This window comes from Arvicanthis niloticus, chromosome 1 (genome assembly GCF_011762505.2).
Source record: "Arvicanthis niloticus isolate mArvNil1 chromosome 1, mArvNil1.pat.X, whole genome shotgun sequence".
Classification (NCBI taxonomy): Eukaryota; Metazoa; Chordata; class Mammalia; order Rodentia; family Muridae; genus Arvicanthis; species Arvicanthis niloticus.
Window position 1 is genome coordinate 150,308,886 of NC_047658.1, and position 18,554 is coordinate 150,327,439.

An 18,554-nucleotide genomic window follows, 5' to 3' on the forward strand; every position below is an offset into this window, starting at 1 on the left:
TCATTCTGTGAATATAGTCCTGTGCCGCACAGTAACGGCTGTGCCCTGAGACACTCCGTGTTAGGTGACTATGCTGTACTGATCCTACAGAATGTATTACACACAGTGTGGCAGCCACGGTGCCCCCAGGGGTATGAGCTTCGGGAGCCACCGTCACACAGGTGGCTAACCACTGACTGAGGAGCTGCGCCATGGTGTGTGGCTGTATTTACTGGGCACCTGATAATTATTAAGCACTATCATAGGTGCTCAACAGCGACCACAAGATACCCTTGTGGTGGGAAGAAAACAAGCAGTAAGCAAATTAATAGACAAGTGGTGTTTGATATTGGTAAGTGCTATGAAGAAAATGGTAAGGTATTCCTAGATTCCTGTCTGTAAAGAAATGAAAGGGCTGGAAGAAATTCACTAAGTAAATGGTGTGTGCACCCGGCCCTGGGCGGAGGGGACTTACCATTCGTGGTACAGGCTCCTGCAGGGTGGGAGCGTGAGGGGAAAAAGAGAGAATGCATTAGAGACAGCGTCCGTCTTCTCACTATTATCACAAGAAGCCTACTCCACAGACAAAAGCCACATGGGACAGAGGAAGACCATGAACACCAGTTAGACAGTGAGCCACCATCTTTCTGGCTGCTTTGTGCCTAAAAAGCTGACTCAGTTTGAGACAAATAACCACCCTCCCTCCCTCCCTCCCTCCCTCCCTCCCTCCCTTCCTTCCTTCCTCCTGACAAGGTCTCACTATATACCATGGGCTGGCCTGAAACTCATTGTGTAGGTCATGTTGGACTTGAACTCACTGCAGTCCTGCCTCAGCCTCCTGGTGCTGAAACTAGAGGTATGTGTCACTATCCCTGGCCTACTCTACAAGGGACACAATCAGGAAGTCACCTAAGATTTCCATTACAGAATGGAACTAGCAAGCTACAGCACAGGACACGTAATAATGAATCCCCCATGTGTAAAGTGATGTTGGCAGGCAGATATCACAAGAAGATATAAACACGGGGGACATCTGTGGGAGCCACGCAGGGGGAGACCATCGAATCTCCTACTTGAGATCTGCCAAGTAGTCCTGAAGGTGCTTCTGGATCTTCTCATCCTTCTCGTAGATCTCTAGCAGGGAAATGGCTTCATCATGGTTCTGGCAGTAAACCCTGTACGTTCCCTCAAGTTCATCCCGGTGATCAAGAAACACGGGTCCTTTGGAGCACACACAAACATACACTAATGTCAGGACTACTCTCGGTATCCTAAATACAAAGTATGTCAACAAATGTTAGTCATTTACGTTCACCTGCTACAAGAAACAATAAGACAATCCATCAAATTAATAAATACCCCTGTGATAGCTTAACTTATAAATTATTCAAGCCATGAGTGAGAGGACTGTCACCCAGGCATTTACTTTTCAGAACATGTATTTACAAACTCTGCCTTGATACAGCTTCCAGCCCTCTTTATGAAGGCAGAGAATAGCATCTGCAAACACGCTCCAAGTTGTCATGTGACCAGGCCACATGACCCTCTTGTTCTCTACTCTCCAGGAACATGAACACAGGATGAAGAAATCCCTCCACAGCAGTGGTTTCTAACTCTGTGGTAACACAAGGGTACAATGATCTACTATACTACTTTAATCTGTAATATGATGGTGCTTTTCTTATTTTGAGATTTGAAAAAAAAATTTTTTTCAAATGTATGTGCACCATGTGTGTGCCTGGTGTTCACAGATGTCTGAAGAGGACATCAGATCCCCCTGGATCTGGAGTTACAGATGGTTGTGAGGCACCATGTGGATGCAAGGAATCAAACCCAGGGCCTCTCTACAGAAGCAAGTGCTGTCTGCCCGAGCTACCACTCCAACCGGCCCCTCGAGTGGCTTCCTGTGTGTGCTTTGTTGTAGGTAACAGGATGCAGAAATGACTTCGCCATCCCCACACGTTCACTCTGTGACAGAGGTAACCAACTAGAAAGAGCATTTATGTCTCACTGAGTGGAAATGAAACTAAAGATAAATGACACAGTCTAATGTGACATGAACGGATGTGTCAGTGACAAAACCTCAGGTTACTGTTTTCCCTACAGTCAAACTTAAAGTGAATGTTAAATTTCAGCTAGAAATCAGTAAAAATAAGTGAATGAGGAAGCGAATATGTGATCTTTCTTTTCTATCCGGATTCAGAGACTATAAGCAATCTATTCATAGGCTAACTGGTCTACAGCCAGTCAGGCATAGCTCTGACCCTTAGGTAAGTTTCTACACGATGGTTTATTAATTTTACTTATGAGTGTGTGTATCTTCTGGTTTTCACAGAGGACAGAAGAAGGCATCAGATCCCCTGGAGCTGGAGTTACAAGCAGTTGTAAACCACCTATTAGCGTGAATGCTAGGAGCTAAAGAGTGGGTATTTTTAACTGTGGTGCCATCTCTCCAGTCCACAAGTAAAAGCAGCCGCCTCAGCTCTCTGCCTTATTAGAAGTATTCTTTCCTTCACTCCTTCTCTCTGTGTAATTTGCTAATGGCTTCACAATGCTTTAATTGACCTTTCTTAGCCTCTCGGACCCTTCCCTCATGGGACGCTCAATCTCTTGTCCACTTATGACCCACTGAGGACTTGGCCTTGAGGCTGTCTGCTGCTGGAGCTGAGATGTTCTCATGTTCCTGGCCCCCTTCTACATCACCGCTGCCATCTCTGCCCCTCTTCCTAAGGCAACTCCTCCTGCCTGCATCTGAGCCTTTCTGTTCCTAAGGCCATACTCCGATGCCTGCAGCATATCTGAGCCCACCATCTAACTTCTTGTTTGACACATCAGATTGAAAGGAAGAACTACAAACACAGGCGCTGTAGTGCAGGTGGGGGCTGGGCTACTCTAAGTCCTCACTTGGCTGATGTAGCTCTTGGACCTAACAGTAGCTGAGGCATCTACTCAAACACCTTGTAGGGCCAACACCTGTCACTAACAGTATGACACCCTCACCTGGAAAGTTCTAGGAGACAAAAAAACCTCAGCCAGAAGCAACCCTCACAAACCTTAAAGCAAAGCTCCCCTTGGAAGAACCTAAACTCTCTAGTTCATGAAAGGAACGCTCACTGCCCTCACCAGAACGCAGCCAGGAAGTGGGAAAGCTCTCTACAGTCTGAGACGATACTGTATGGGGACCCTCTTGACCAGGCCGTTATCTGAGCCCTGACTGTGTCTGCCCACATCACCCCATGTTCCCACTACCCATCTTCTAAGGGTGCAGCCCCTCAAGTCCCAAACACCAACTGGAACCTAAGCTGAATCTGACAAGTGGGAGCAGAGAGAACTCACTCTAGTGAGGCCTGTTACGCAGGGCCAGCCGAGGGCCCAAACATAACCCATAGTGGAAGAAAATGAGCGGTTAATCCCCTTTAGACATCAGCTAAATCTCTCGCTTCTTTCCTAATGCCAACAGACCGTCATCTGCAGGTACTGCAAACACACTACATGATCTTACACACCAGCCTTCCTTCCTGCCTTATTACTGAGTCCAAGCTGGGTCACATGACTCCGACATGCAGGTCCCAGGCTTTGCTTTCTAATTGCTTAACAATAATAACCACAGTACTAAACCAGCATATATTGTCCTCTATGTGACTGAGTTTAACCATACGAACCTGGGTCTGAACGGCAGGCCTGTGAATTATGAGCCAACTTATTATTATTATGGGCAAACTTCCTCCCCTTTGTCGGCTAGACCACCTAAGGTTCCCTGGGGTGGGGGTGGGGTTGGGGTGGGAGGGGTTGGTGGGAATCTCTGAGATCCAGGCAGGCTGCCATGCACTGGCTTCAGCCCACGGCTTTTCCCCGTGCCTTGAGGAAGGCCCCGACGCTGCTTTGACAAGCTCCTGACACTCTTTCTAGCAGTCAGTTTAGACACAGGCATAGCAACTCCCACCAGGCAACAACAAAAAGAAACCAGATGGAGTTCTGGAAAAGGTTTGCAAATTTAAAAGACTTTCTTTTATCTGTTTGAGATAGGGCCTTGATATGTAGTCCTGGCTAGCCTGAAACTCTCTATGTAGACTAGGCTAGCCAGAAGCGGGCTTCAGTCCTCTGCCTCCAAGTGCTAGGACTGCAGGTGTGCACCCTGTGACCAGCTAAAATGGCACAGGGTCCCCTTTGCTAGATGTTGTTGAGTTGAATGGACAGCTGCAACTGTGAAGGTTTGTCTGTTCCCACTAAAATAGCAATATTACAGTATGTCCCCTATCATGACATCCTGACAGAATATGGCAGAAGAGATGGAGGGCCACTTCTGCGATCAGGCCATCCCAGGTGCTCTCCCATGGTTGGATCCTTGTGGTGACTCTGGACCCATCCATTTGGAGAAGAGTCCACAGAGAGTCTCCCATGACAAGGAATGGAGCCCGAGACCCAGAAGACAGCAGGGCAGGCCAACAGTCCAGCTCCAGCCCCAAGAGGATACTAAGGTAAGGCCATTCATCTTACTCACTTCTAGTCCCTACCCACAGGGCCTGTGAAATGTATGTTTACTGCTTAGGGTTGCTAAGTATCCACTAATATACACAGGGCAAGAGGAAATGGATAAGCCGCCTAGGTTATAAGAATGATATGAATGTTCTTTGAATATTTTATATAAATTATCCACAAAAAGATTTAAACTTTTGAGACAGGGTCTCATGTAGTTCAGACTGGCTTCAAACTTGCTATGTAGCTTAAGAACGTCTGATCTTCCTGCCGCTACCACCTATGTGTACAGGTGTGTGCAACATGTCAGCAATAATACACTGTAAATCACTACCTGGGAGACATATACACAGATTTGAAATATAAGTTTCTTTTTTTAAAAGTAGCTATTACTATAGTGTATTCTGATATTTTCTATGTATTTTATTGAAAAATAGTGACTGTGACCCACTAAGTTGATTTCATAACCCTCCAGTCTGAACTCATCATACTGTATGACATCACGTCAAAGCTGACTGAGTAAAAGAAAACAGGGAGGTCACAACCTCTGTACCAGGTAAATTGTCATGTCCCTATTACACCACCCGGCCTCAGAAGGGGCCCCTCTCCCACCACACCTGGGACCAAACACTTGCATCAGCTCATACCTACAGCGTCGGTGACTTCCAAGGCAGCCAACAGCTGCTTTGAGACTTTAATCACTGTTTGCATATTTCCAAAAAGCCCTTCAAAATCCATGTTTGGTACCTGAACAAGAGGAACAAAGCGTCAAGATGCACGGAGATGAAGTTAATGACATCACTCACATGAGGAACTTTTCTCCAAGGTCATCCATCTGTCTAACTTCTGCCTCGTTTCTAGAACAAAAGCATCCAGAACCATCTTTGGTGTCATCCTTTGCCCCTAAGTTGTGGTCTGGCTCCAGAGTGTCCCCTTAGGGTTCAAGGGTGGTGGGTCTTTCATCAGGTGGGGACTACCTGGAGGAAAGCACATCACTGGGGTGCTAGCTGAGGCCCCGCCCCTTCTCACCCGGGGTTCCTGGATGCCAGGATGGGGCAGCTTTGTTCTGCTGCACTATCCCTGCTCTGATTCGCTGTCTTGCCACAGGCTCAAAAGCAACAGTACCAACCAACCACAGGCGAAACCTGAAGCTGTGTGCCAAGGCAGGTCGGTCCTCCTTTCTGTTGGTGCTTTATTCCTTCACCACTGAGCTGCTCAATCTGCAATTATGGTACTGCAGTAGAAGACAGCCTTACTCCAACCCCAACACTTCAGGAATAAAGGACCACGCTGGTGGTTGGTCAAGCTGCCTCCCGTCTCCCACCTGTGCCTGCTGCAGGGGCACCATGACCCTCTCAATGCACATCTCCAGATCCCGGATGTAGTCTTTCTCCGTCTGCAAAAGCTCAGCCACCACCTTGGCTCTCTTCTCCAGCATCCTCTGCTCTGGCGTTTCGGTGGACACATTCCCAGAGGGGGCCGCCAGGGACGAAGACTGGGAAGAGAGGAGCGTCATGTCTGGAAGAGAAAGGAGGGCAGTCAGCAGCTGTGTGGAAGAGGGCTCTCCAGCACTTTGAACCAGGAAGCAGTGTTCTAGGAGGGCAGGGCTTTCCCCACTGAGGATGGCCAGGAGATCTGATCAAACACTGTAAACACTGGCAGGGAGCTTAGCAAACCGTCTCTGCAGGAATATCCTCCCAAGTATGCAGGGTCCTTTTCATCTTGTTCCCAAAAGAAGCTTGATCACCAGAAGAGGAAAATGCTGTCGGCCAGCTCTTTGTGAAGTCGAAAGGAATGCCAGCCCTATCAAGAACTAATTTTATTTAATCAGATATAAAACCTGCTCTATATCTCTGCTGGGAAATGAGGACATTGATACAGCACATTAAGAATATTAATTTGGGGCGGTGAGATGGCTCGCCTGGTAAACCCACTTGCTGCCAAGCCTGAGGACTAGAGTTTATCCCTGGGACCCACAGGGTAGAAGGGTGAGAACGGACTCCCTCACCTTGCCTTCAGAACTCTACATGCTTGCTACTGTGGCACATGCATCCCACACACATGCACACACAAAGAACATAAATAAATGTGATGCGATGTTTTAAACACTATGAGAAAATTGCAGGCAAAAAACAGTAATAAAAAAGAATATTATGAGGAACACATAACAGTGCCAACTTGGGAAGAGAAAAGGATTGTCTACTTGAGATGTGTGGTGTTATTGGGATTCACACCATTAGGCAGGGAGAGTATTTGTCTCCCTAGCCAAACAGTATGAAGATGGTTAACTCACATGGCCCTAAAAGACAGATATAACACACTACAGACATTAAGTTCTTTAATCAAATTTCATTTTTGAAAATCCTGCCAGGTGTGGTGGCACAGGGCATTAATCCCAACACTCTAAAGACAAAATCAGGGTGGGGGTTGGGAAGGAGTCTCTGGGAGCTTTGATAGACAGCCTAGTCTACAGAGCGAGTTCCAGTCCTTCCAGGGCTAGCCATAGTGGGACCTCTTCTGAAGAAGAGAAATGATCCTTGGATGCAAACGAGGAGATGCATGAAGAAATGTGGAAGTGTCTGCTCATTTAAGAAATTGAAATAAAAACATGCAGAAGATGACCGTGAAGTGATCTCTGCGAGTTTCCTTTACATTCTAAGACCAATTTAAAAATGACAAATTTCCCAAGTCAATACAGTATGCTGTCTGGGCACAATTCAAAGCAAACAGAAACAGTTCGCATGGCTGGCCTTTCAGCAGACTGGATTCTCCAAAAATCTTTCCTGCAGCCCCTAATCCTTAAGAGTTAGGAATGTTAGTGTTTACAAATGCGGGGCAAGAGACATCTTGCATTGCAAAGCAAGGAGGACCTGGCAGAGGGGGAGGGGAAGATCCTAACAAAGACAAGGCGGTCAGGGAAGGCTAGCCTGCCCAACCAGGACAACTTCAGTATCAAAATTAAGTCAGCTCCAATACATTCTAATCCAATGAATCAAACAGGAGCCAGCAGCCCACACCCCAGCACACATGATGGGAAAGAAGTCTCTCTATGGGTGGAAGTCAAATTGCAAGAACCAAAAAACTGACAGATTAAAAAAAAAAAAAGCATATTTTTAAGCCATCAGTAAATTATCAGTAGAGGACAGGTGTGGTATGCATGCCTCTGACCCAGCCTGGTTTACACAGAGAATTCCAGGCCCAAAACAAACAAAAACTCCCAAATCATCAGTAGATGATGCTGGTGATAATGGTGGGATTGAGATGATCAGGATATTGGCATAGTTTTAAATTAATTATTATATATTACTTGTTAATTTAAAAAATGAAAACGAACAAAAAACCCGTGACTCCACAGCAGAGAAAGGACACCTTGACCCAGTAATCAAAATCAGGGTCACCAAGAAGGGGCAAATATATAACTTCCAAACATGCCTGGAAACATCATACACCCCTTTTGCAGCATGCTCGTCACAAATGTTGGTTTTGAAATGAGTCTTGAGGAAACATCAAACTCAAATTGAGAAGATATATCCTCCAAAAAAGCCATTGTCATGGAAAAAAGAATTCTGAGGATAGTGTTCAAACAAAACTGGCCATTCTATGCTGGGTTGTGATTTGAAGAAGAAAAATTCCAAACCCAGCGTCTGGCAGCTGTAGATTAGATAAGGGACTAACAACATCAATGTAAAATCCTCTGCAGCACTGGATCTTTTACGCTGTCATACACCCATACTTACTATGCTGAGAGTTTGTTGGTGCCAGGCCCTGAGTTTTATCCCTACCAGACACATAACGTATGCAAGAAACTCTCAGAAAAAAAGAGAAAGAATAAAAATATTAAACTTGCCGGGCGGTGGTGGTGCACGCCTTTGATCTCAGCACTTGGGAGGCAGAGGCAGGCGGATTTCTGAGTTTGAGGCCAGCCTGGTCTACAGAGTGAGTTCCAGGACAGCCAGGGCTACACAGAGAAACCCTGTCTCGAAAAAAAACCAAAATAATAATAATAATAATATAAATAAACTTAGCAGTGCATAGGGAAGCCAGACAGTGGTGGCACAGGCCTTTAATCCCAGCACTAGGGAGGCAGAAGCAGGTGGATCTCTTGAGTTCGAGTCCACTCTACAGAGTGAGTTCCATTGTAGGACAGAGCTACACAGAAAAATCCTATCTAGAAAAACCAGCCAACCAACCAAGGAGTGCACAGGGAGTTCCTGTTACCACGACAATCATCTTTCTATAAATTGTATTATTCAATACATTAAAAAAGCAACAGCTAATAACTTTCTTGAACCTTATGGCACAATGAGTGGCAACAGTTCAAACATCCTTCTCATTCATCACGGTGCTAAGGGATCTTCAGAAGTCCACAGTACCACACACACAGCTTGCTTTTTGCTGTGCTGGGAATGGAGCCCAGGGCCTGGCACAGGTTAGACCGATGCTTTCTTATCCCTGACCATGTAAGAAAATCCTTTAAATGAAATTGTTTGTTTTAAGTACTCTTTGTGGCCAGCCTTTATGGTACTTGTCTAGGATTTTGGTTTTGTTTTGGTTGGTTAGTTTGGTTTTTTTGTTGTTGTTTTTGAGAGACAGGGTTTTTCTGTGTAGCCCCAGTTGTGCTGGAACTCAACTTGTATACCAGGCTGGCCTCCAACGCACAGAGATCCTTTTTAAAGGAATAGGCCCAATACCACTCGGATTTAAAGTGACAGGTTCTTATTCCCAAGTAGCTTAGATCTTGTCAGTGGCAAACTGACAAGAGAAACTCACTAACACAAGACTATAAAACTCCAAAGAGAACATTTACTAATTCCAAGCACATGGGACCTAACTTACAAACTATATCCCTGAAGTTACTTCATAGCCAAAGCTTTAAGGATTGTGATAGTTATCACTCCTACATCACACATTAAAACCTAAGACTGGAGAGGCTGACTGGCTTGTCTAAGGTTCTGTGGAAACACCAGCTCTAGGAATATCCTAAACAGATGAAGTCCAAACGCTGTGCACTTAATCCGGGGCTGCCGGGAGGGGCATTTCTTCTTCAAGTCTTTAACCCTCCCCTGGAAACTTTCTCTACTGGGAATCAAAGATCTATTAATGGCTGTGACTGGGAGCAAGCTGACAGCCATGCTAGGAAACTCACATTTTATTTATATTAAAAATGAGAAAACTGTATCCTAGCCATTTTTAATTCAAACTTCTTTAATGGTGATGACATATTTTTCTCCAAACTTCCAGAATGCTTTTTTCCCCCCCAGACAGGCTCTTGGCTACTCAAGACAAACAAAACAAAAACAAAAAAACCCAAACCCCGTTATTTAATAAGATAAAAAGAATACTGTCTGCAAAACTACAGTTTCCTTGGTACCCCTCCCAAGAATCTGACTCAGCAAATTTGAATGGGACCCACGAATCTGATTTTTAACAAATCCACAGAGACCTTCCCACTCCGCTGATAACCACTCTCCGGACAAAAATATCTGCTTTGAAATCTCTCCAAATGTAAAACTGTTATCCGTGTAACCCACACACCTGCTATGAAAAAGTCCGATATACCATTAGGGTTGGGAGGTTGGGTAGAGCTCTAGCCTAGGATGCTGGAGGCTGGACACGGATCAACACCACAAAATGAACGAAAATTTCAGTATTCGAAAGACCAAATGAGAAAAGGCTGGCTGGGCGATGGTGGTGCACCCCTTTGATTTCAGCACTTGGGAGGCAGAGGCAGGCGGATTTCTGAGTTAGAGGACAGCCTGGTCTACAGAGTGAGTTCCAGGACAGCCAGGGCTACAGAGAGAAACCCTGTCTCAAAAAACAAAAAACAAAAAACAAAAAAAAAAAAAAAAGAGAGAGAGAGAGAGAGAGAGAGAGAGAGAGAGAGAGAGAGAGACAGAGAGAAAGGGAGGGAGAGGGAGGGGGAGGGAGAGGGAGGGGGAGGGAGAGGGAGAGGGGGAGGGGGAGGAGAGAGAGAGAGAGAGAGAGAGAGAGAGAGAGAGAGAGAGAGAGAGAGAGAGAGAGAGAGAGGGAGAAAGGCTTCACTTTCAACTAAGCTGCAGTGGTGACAGGCTCTGACTCTTACCCTGGGAGCCCTACAGAAGTTCACCCCTGGGCAAATTCCTCGTCTGTAAAACGAGAACACCTGTTTTGCTGAGTCCTTGGGGGAAATTAAAAAACGATAACTCAACAAAAGGTAGTCCTTTTCCCACGGTGGGTGAGATACTGCTGTCAGCACCAGACGAGGGTGGGGTACATAAAGTAGAAAAATGCTCTGGGTATTGGTTCAAAAACCCTAGCTTTCTATAGGAACAAAATCAGAAGATGAGCGAGCACACCGAGAGAAGTGAGGCTCCGTATCAGTCTACCAAAAAATAACTGTGCGGACCAGCCGGGCACTGTCTTCTTACAGGTGTTCAGGGGCTGCAGCTGACTGCACGAATTTAGTGATTTAAAGCAAGGCAAACAAAGTATTTGCAGGGTTTGGGGGTAGTTGCTATTCTTCCCGCCACTCCCCCCAACAAAAGCCAGTTCTCCCCTGGTCAGCGCGCTATCCCCAGATTCATTTCCACCAGCGGGTGGACCCATAGCTGCATCCCACTGACAAAGTCAGATGCAAAACCAGGGCCTGTTCCCTAGCCAAGAGAGAGGTCGGCTGTGCGCGGGAGGGGAAGCCCGGAGCGCCCGCCCTCACCCCCCAGCTCCACGCTATGCTCTCTGCACCGGGGTCCCCACCATACCTGCAGCCAGGAGGCTCCGTACGCCGACGTGCAAGGATCAACAGAGGAGATAAAACTTCCCAGCACCCAGAAAGCGCCTTGGCCCCACCAGAGCCCACCAAACAGGGTTGGCCCATCCCCCCGGCTTCCCGAATTTCCCTCTGAATCGCCCCAGGCACGCAGGCACGGCCGCAGGGCTGGTGGTAAAGGATGGAGCCGGACTCTATCCCCGCTGGACCAAGCACCCGCGCCTGCGCGCAACCCTGGTCACTTTCGCTTAGTCCTAAAGCCCTGGAAATTCCAGAAACTATTAGCCCTTGACTTTTCAGCCATCTGCTAAACTTTATTTGGGGAGGCTGTCCTTTCCCTGGAGTGATAGACACCTAGGCAGCACTGTCTGCCCCTATCTTCACTCTGCCCTGGTCTTGGCAAGGGGCCCCAGCTCTGCTGTAGGTGCAACTCTAAGGAGGCAGAGAGGTTTCAGGCCCACAGGTATCAGGGCAGCCAGAATCCAGAACTAGGATAAGTGGCACCTGAAGCCCCTTCACAAACTACAAACATTTACACTTTAAAGGAATCTAGAAGAAGAAACCTTCAGTGTGTCATTCTGTGATTAAATGAAGAAAAGTTCGGGGGGGGGGGTGGTAAAAGAAAAACTTAGAAACATTGCCATATATTTCTAAATACACGCCAATAAAAAGTAAGTATTCAGAGAAAGTTCTGGAAGAGGAACACACCAATTTCATCACCGAGTCTGCCTCAGGGAAGATGAGAGCAAAGGAGATCTGAATCCAGGGTACTTTTGAAATATTGCTGAGTGCTGGGGATGGAACCCAGGGCCTGGTGCACAGGCTAAGCACTCCACTTACACCGCCAGCTCCCAGTAGGGATTTTTTTTTTTTTTTTTTTTTTTTGGTGTTACAAAAGAGCATAATAAATTGTTAGGGGAAAAACAAAGCAAACAAAAACAAACAAACAAAGTGACATCCCAAGATCCAAGATGTCAGTTTCACTGTAGGGTGAAACTCTAGGCAACCAAGAGACTGCCTTTGGTAGTGGCCTCTCCCAGAACTGACAAGTACCCGCCTCCCCAGGATGCAGGGTAAGCCATTACTTCCCTCCACCCTTGAAGGAGCACCTTCGAGTTTTTAAAATTCATTTAAACAGATATTTATATGACTCTTAGGATACATGGCAAACACTGCTTGCCTCCTCTAACAGGGAAGGCTCCCATGGGCCAGCTGCCTTGGTTCTACTGAGGCTGCTTTTCCTAACAATAGGACCTAGGCAGCACTTTTGGGTTTTGGTAGCATCTGATGGCTAAGGATGAAGGAGGGTAGTTTTTTTTTGTTTGTTTGTTTGGTTTGGTTTGGTTTGGCTTTTTCGAGTTAAGGTTTCTCTTTGTAGCCCTGGCTGTCCTGGAACTCACTCTGTAGACCAGGACTGCCTCTGCCTCCCAAGTGCTGGGATTAAAGGCTTGCCCCACTTCCAGTTTTAAAGTCAAATTCTACACAGTCCTCACAGCCTCTGTCAGCCATCACAACTACATAGTGATGCATTCGGAACGAAGGCCGTATGCAAATGTCTGTCTATTAGACCTAAGTAAAAAGCAAACAGTAAACCCATCAGATAAAATCTGATATCAAACACAGTGAATATTCACTGAAATTCCAGAGATTAAGACAGAAATTATGTGGGAGAAAGGGGGAAGGGAGAGGCCTTTCATTTTAAAAATTAAAAGACCAGCAAATAGAAACTTAGACAGTAAATTTTCTCCAGTTCTTACTTTTAAAAGGCGTTTTGCTTATTTATTTATAGAAGTACTAGAACTTGAACCAAGGACCTCAAACTCTACTCCTGAACTAAGCAGTTCTGACAGTTCAAACAGACCTTCTAACATAGGGGTTCACTTTTAGAGGTTTATTGTGGAAATAATTGGACAAGTGCACATACATGGGAGATCAGAGACAGTCACCAGAGATGGAGGCCATTAAGAGCACTTGCTGCTTTTGCACAGGACTCAGGCTGGGTTCCCAGCACCCTCTCTAACTCCTGTTCCAGGGCCTCTGGCGACCCCTTCTAGCCTGTGTGGGCACTGAACACATGTGATGCCAAGGTATGCACAGAGGTAAAACACCAATACACATTATTTTTTTTTTTTTTTTACTAAATACAAAATAAAGCTTTAAAAAAAAAAAAAGCAATCTTAGAAAGCAACTGAACAAAACCAGCCACATGTTCGTCCAAAGCAGCCTGTGTAAATAACTGATGGGTGTCCACATAACAGAAACTAACTAGTGCAGCCATTAAGATTTGTCCGCAGGCCTGGAATGGGGCTCAGGCGGTAGAGAGCTGGCTGAACATGCGCAAGCCTTGAGATTGATCTCCAGCACTTCCTAACCCAGGTGTGGTGGGGCAAAGGTGTAAATTCCAACCCTGGGTAGGCAGAGGGTGGAGCATCAGAAGTTCAGGGTCATCCTCAGCTACACAGTGATTCTGAAGCTACCTTGGGAATAGATGAGACTTTACTTTGATAGAAAAGGGGCTGGAGATATAGATGTACAGGTGCCTATGTACTAATATGCGATGATATTTAATGTGTGTTGTCAAAAACAATCAGTATACAAACCAGCTTATGCAAGAACTGTGAGCCGGGCAGTGGTGGCACACGCCTTTAATCCCAGCACTTGGGAGGCAGAGGCAGGAAGATTTTTGAGTTCGAGGCCAGCCTGGTCTACAGAGTGAGTTCCAGGACAGCCAGGACTACAGAGAAACCCTGTCTCAAAAAACAAATAAATAAATAAATAAATAAACTGTGGTTTTGTTTAAAAGGGAAGTTTGTCTTTTTAATTTGAATTAAATTTTTATTTAATTTGATTTTTATTTGTTTGTGTCTGTGTGTTGCTTTTCATGTTTGCCAAGTGCACGTAAGTATACAGAGACCAGAGGGGATGTCAGAGCCTCAGAAACTGGAGTTACAGGTGGCTGTGAACCATACAACATGGGTGCTGGGAACCAAACCTGGGTCCTTTGTGCTCTTAATCACTGAGCCATCCCTCCAGCTCCCAGGAGAGGTGCTTGAAATGTGTATATTTGAAAAAGTGTGGAAGGTGTGGACATTGTGACTTTTTGATGTATGTATAACATTAATCTCTCTCTCTCTCTCCACACACACACACACACACACACACACACACACACACACACACACACACACGGAAAGGATTTTTGCTGTAATACCAGCATAGTTTACCATTAACAGTCAAATACTTTGTAAATCTGTCTCAAATTCTTTTCACTTAACAACCTGAGATGTCTCTCCTGACCTAATAATCTCTTTAAACTGATGACAAAAACAGGCAGTAAAACGTTGCTGAACTGACACCTTAAAAAGAGAAAGACAGCAGTGAAGCCATCTTGGGTGGCCATCCAGGCTTGCCCTCCTTAGCTTCTGTGTAGATGCAGCCTGTGCAGCAAGCCCCGAGAGGAAGCAGCCTCAGAATCTGCTCTTCCTCACCAAAGACCTGCCTGGAGGACTCATAAATCCTGGTTTTCTATATTCCCACGCCTGGCCCCAGCCCCCAGCCCAGCCCCCATTCTTTTCCTCTAGCACCCACTTCACTTCAGTCTGGAGGCAGTTTGCCTTTCTCTGTGAGACTGACTGTCAGACTGGGCTCACTGTCTTCTCGGGGATCATGGGAAACTCTTTAGAGATCGCTGAACTTCAGTGCTGAATCCATTTCATCCCAGGCCCCTAAATCCCAACAGCATCAACCCCTCCCCCAAGCCCCTACCTTTGTTTGTCAGGGACTGACTGCTTAGGCCTTTAGCTGGGAGAAAATTCCTGCTGGGACAGATTCTGGGACTAGCTAGAAGCCAACCCCTCTCCACTTTGTTCTCCTGGCCCCTTACCCACAGTCCTACCTAGAATCCAGTGCTAGTCTGCAAGTCTGCAATTTATTGCACCAAAGAATGCAATGGGCAACTGAGACACCATTTCTGAACATGCACAGAATAAACAAAGCCATTGGAGGCTTCAGGCTGAGTTACTTTTTGGTTTTTAGGTAGATGTAAAAGAGTAAGTCAAAGACAGTAATTAGCTTGAATTATCACTGCTTAATAAGAGGATCCTGAGAGGGTGAAGAGGCAGCTCCCTTAAGAGAAGGGGTGCACACTGCTCTTCCGAGGACTTGAGTTCAGATCCCAGCACTCACTTCTGCTAGCTCACAGGTCCTTATAACTCCAGCTCCATGGGACGAGACATAATCTTTTTGGACTCTGTTGGTACTGTGGTCACGTGCACAAACCCACACACATAAGCATATAGTTAAAAAAATACAAATAAAATCTTTTTTAAAAATTTCAAATAGAATTTTTTGTGTCAGCCAATAAAACTTTTTTGTTTCTTTTTAATATTTGGTTGTTTTTTGTTTGTTTGTTTGCTTGTATAGCCTAGGCTGGGCACGTGTAGCCCAGGCTGGGCACAAGCTTTCTAGTTGCTAAGACTGGCTTTTAACTCCTGATCCTTTTGCCTTTACCTTTCAAGAGCAGGGATTACAGACATGTAGCCCTGTGCACAGCTAAAGAAAACTTTTCATGAGAAATATTGTTATGTGGCCCGCACTGGCCTGGAACACAGCATTCCTCCTGCTCTAGTCTCAGAAGTACTGACATTACAGGCACCTGCCACTGTTAGCTGATTTTTTTGCTAGGGGTCACACCTGGCTTCTGGCTATCTTCTGTCCCACTTGGTGAGCCCACACCATTCCATTCCATTTGGTCTCACAGATGAATGTGTCTTTTTTAACAGTCTACCCCATGGTGGGGCTATCCAGGCAGTGTGAGCTTAGAGCCTCTTAGTCACATCACATCCACAGCCAGGAAACAGGAGGATGGCTTGCATTGTCACATGGTCTGGAGCCCATGGGAGCGAGGGATGGAAAGTGAAGGCTGTGGGCTAGAAACTGCCCTGTGAGTAAAAGCATTTGTGTTACAAGCCTGAAACCTGACTTTGGACCCTTGGCTCTGCTAAGAGGTGGCAGGTATGAGCCAACTCCACAAAGTTGTTCTCTGACCTCCACATGCCATCCTAATAATAAATTTTAAAATTATATAGACTATTAACCTTTAAAGAGAAGCGATATATGAAGGTGTTAAATTGGCAAAGGGTGGGGCTGTGGCCATTAGTGTTAATCATTGGCTTGACAGAGTATACTGTCTTGGGACAACAGGCCTCTGGTATCTTAATCTTATTGACTGGTGTGGGAGACCCATCTTAACTGTGGGTAGGACTATTCCCTGGGCTGGGAATTCAGCACTGTATCACACGGAGAAGGCGGAGAAGCATTATGGTGCATACATTGTTCCCCTTCCGACCATGGACACAGTGTGACCATCTATTCATTTCACTCCAACTGTGGATGCAATGCGACCGTACACTTCAAGCTCCTGCTGCCTCAAATTCCCTATGTTGACAGTTCAGAACCTGGAACTGTCAGCTAAAATAAACCTTTCCTTTTTAAAGCTGTTTTTGTTAGAGTATTTTATCTCAGTAACAGGAAAAGAAACTCACGTTCCCTGTAACATGCACCATGCCTCTGCCGTTCTGTGTCCTACCTACTACCAAGTCCGGATCTCTGCTCAGCTCGCATCCTTTCCACCTCTCTGTCCTGTGGCATGTGTTCCACCCCCTGTTCCCAGTACTTCACTCTCTTCTAAGTTTGTTTAAGCAGAATGAACCCAGTCTTCTGGCTTCAGCCCTAGTAATGAAGCGGAAGTGCTGGGCTGGGCAATTACAAGTCCCTTCTGATCTAGGCTGGTCTGAGCTGCCTTGGATGTTTGTTAGTTTCTGTGTGTGCTCCCCCTCACTCATAGGTTAAGTAGTTTGGATTTAAGTGCTTTTTAAACTTTTAAAAACATGACCTACATCTTCCTCAATGTGTGTTTCATGAGAAATATTGTTATGTGGCCCGCACTGGCCTGGAACACAGCATTCCTCCTGCTTTAGTCTCAGAAGTACTGACATTACAGGCACCTGCCACTGTTAGCTGATTTTTTTTTTTTTTTTTTTTGCTAGGGGTCACACCTGGCTTCTGGCTATCTTATTACTTTATATGAATGTATACATAATTTACAAAATGAATGTATATATTATATATATGTATACTCACACATACATAAAACATGCTTTTTGATGATACTAGATGTATTTTTAAATCTTACCATTAACTCTTATTTTAGTTAGATGTAGTGGCTCATACCTGTAACTCCAGCACTTGGGGGTTACCAGAGGAGCCGAAGGGAGAAAGATTGCTCTAAGTTTAATGTGAGTCTAGGCTATACAAGGAGTTCTGGGGCTAACCTGGCTTGAGATTCTGAGAGAGACCATCTCAACAGTAAAGAAACAACAACAAAAACCAGGCATAGTGGCATGGATTTAATCTTAGTACTTGGAAGTCAGAGGCAGGAAGAGGAGGAGCTAGCCTGGGCTACATACCAAGTTCCAGGCCAGTCAAGGCTACATAGAAAGACCCTGTCTCAAAACAAGCAAACAAATAAATAGAAAGCAACAAACAAAAAAGGGGGAGGAGAAGCTCACAACTTTTATTTTTCAGAAATGCTGGTTGCCACCCACTAAATATACTTTAAGGCCCAATTACGAGTGCTGGAGAGTGGCTCAGCAGGTAAGGCAACTGGTTGCTCTTGCAGAGGACCTGGGTTTGATTCTTAGCACCCACATGTGACTCCAGTACAAGAGATCTGACATCTTCTGATGCATGGGTCACAGACATACACTCGAGCAAAACACTCATACATATAAAGTAATAAGATAACCCAGTTATGAGAGCTACCCATTATTTATTAGAAACATTAGCTCTGTTGGCATAAAGGGTCCTTCTAGAATTAATATAAAAAGACTCTGTGTCATGGCCTTCTCAACCTGGAGCCTTTAGCCTCAGCCCCACCGAGTTCTACTTTCAGATTCTTCTCTGTAAGAATTCTTCATCTCCAGACCCTCACATCACATCAACAGAGGTAGCATAGAATTTGAGACCCAGGATTCAACACACCAGGCCCTTTCCTGTCATAGCCAATTACATTCTTAGCAAGCATGAAACCTTAAAGATAACCGGTGGCTTCTGTCCTGCTGACCTTCCTACTGATAACTAATTAACAGCTCCAGACACGGCATTAAAGTAATAATTATATGTAGGCATTACGAAACAATCAAAAGCAGCAGAAACCGAAGAGGACGTGACTCAAAACCAGAAAATGCAACTAGGCCACAATTGTATTTACCCATTTACTCCCTGAGACGATTGCCAGCCTTTTGACAAGTAAAGGAATAAAATAACAGAAGACAGCCAAGAAGTAGCCTGAACT

General features: G+C 45.4%; 1 protein-coding gene across 4 annotated transcripts in view; it reads right to left on the bottom strand.

The window, feature by feature from the left end:
• The window catches only part of Dnmbp (dynamin binding protein), a 95,046-nt gene that overhangs the window by 22,468 nt on the left and 54,024 nt on the right, over positions 1-18,554 (bottom strand). For 3 of the 4 annotated variants that reach the window (XM_034506936.2, XM_076921956.1, XM_034506919.2), the window contains 4 exons: positions 5,780-5,973; positions 5,103-5,202; positions 1,053-1,200; positions 455-472 (listed from right to left, as the gene is read on the bottom strand). In XM_034506936.2, coding sequence (XP_034362827.1) covers positions 455-472; positions 1,053-1,200; positions 5,103-5,202; positions 5,780-5,973 — 460 coding nt within the window. Of the gene's footprint in view, positions 1-454; positions 473-1,052; positions 1,201-5,102; positions 5,203-5,779; positions 5,974-11,192; positions 11,310-18,554 lie in introns of those variants that run through there. The other variant, XM_034506927.2, reaches the window with a different exon arrangement.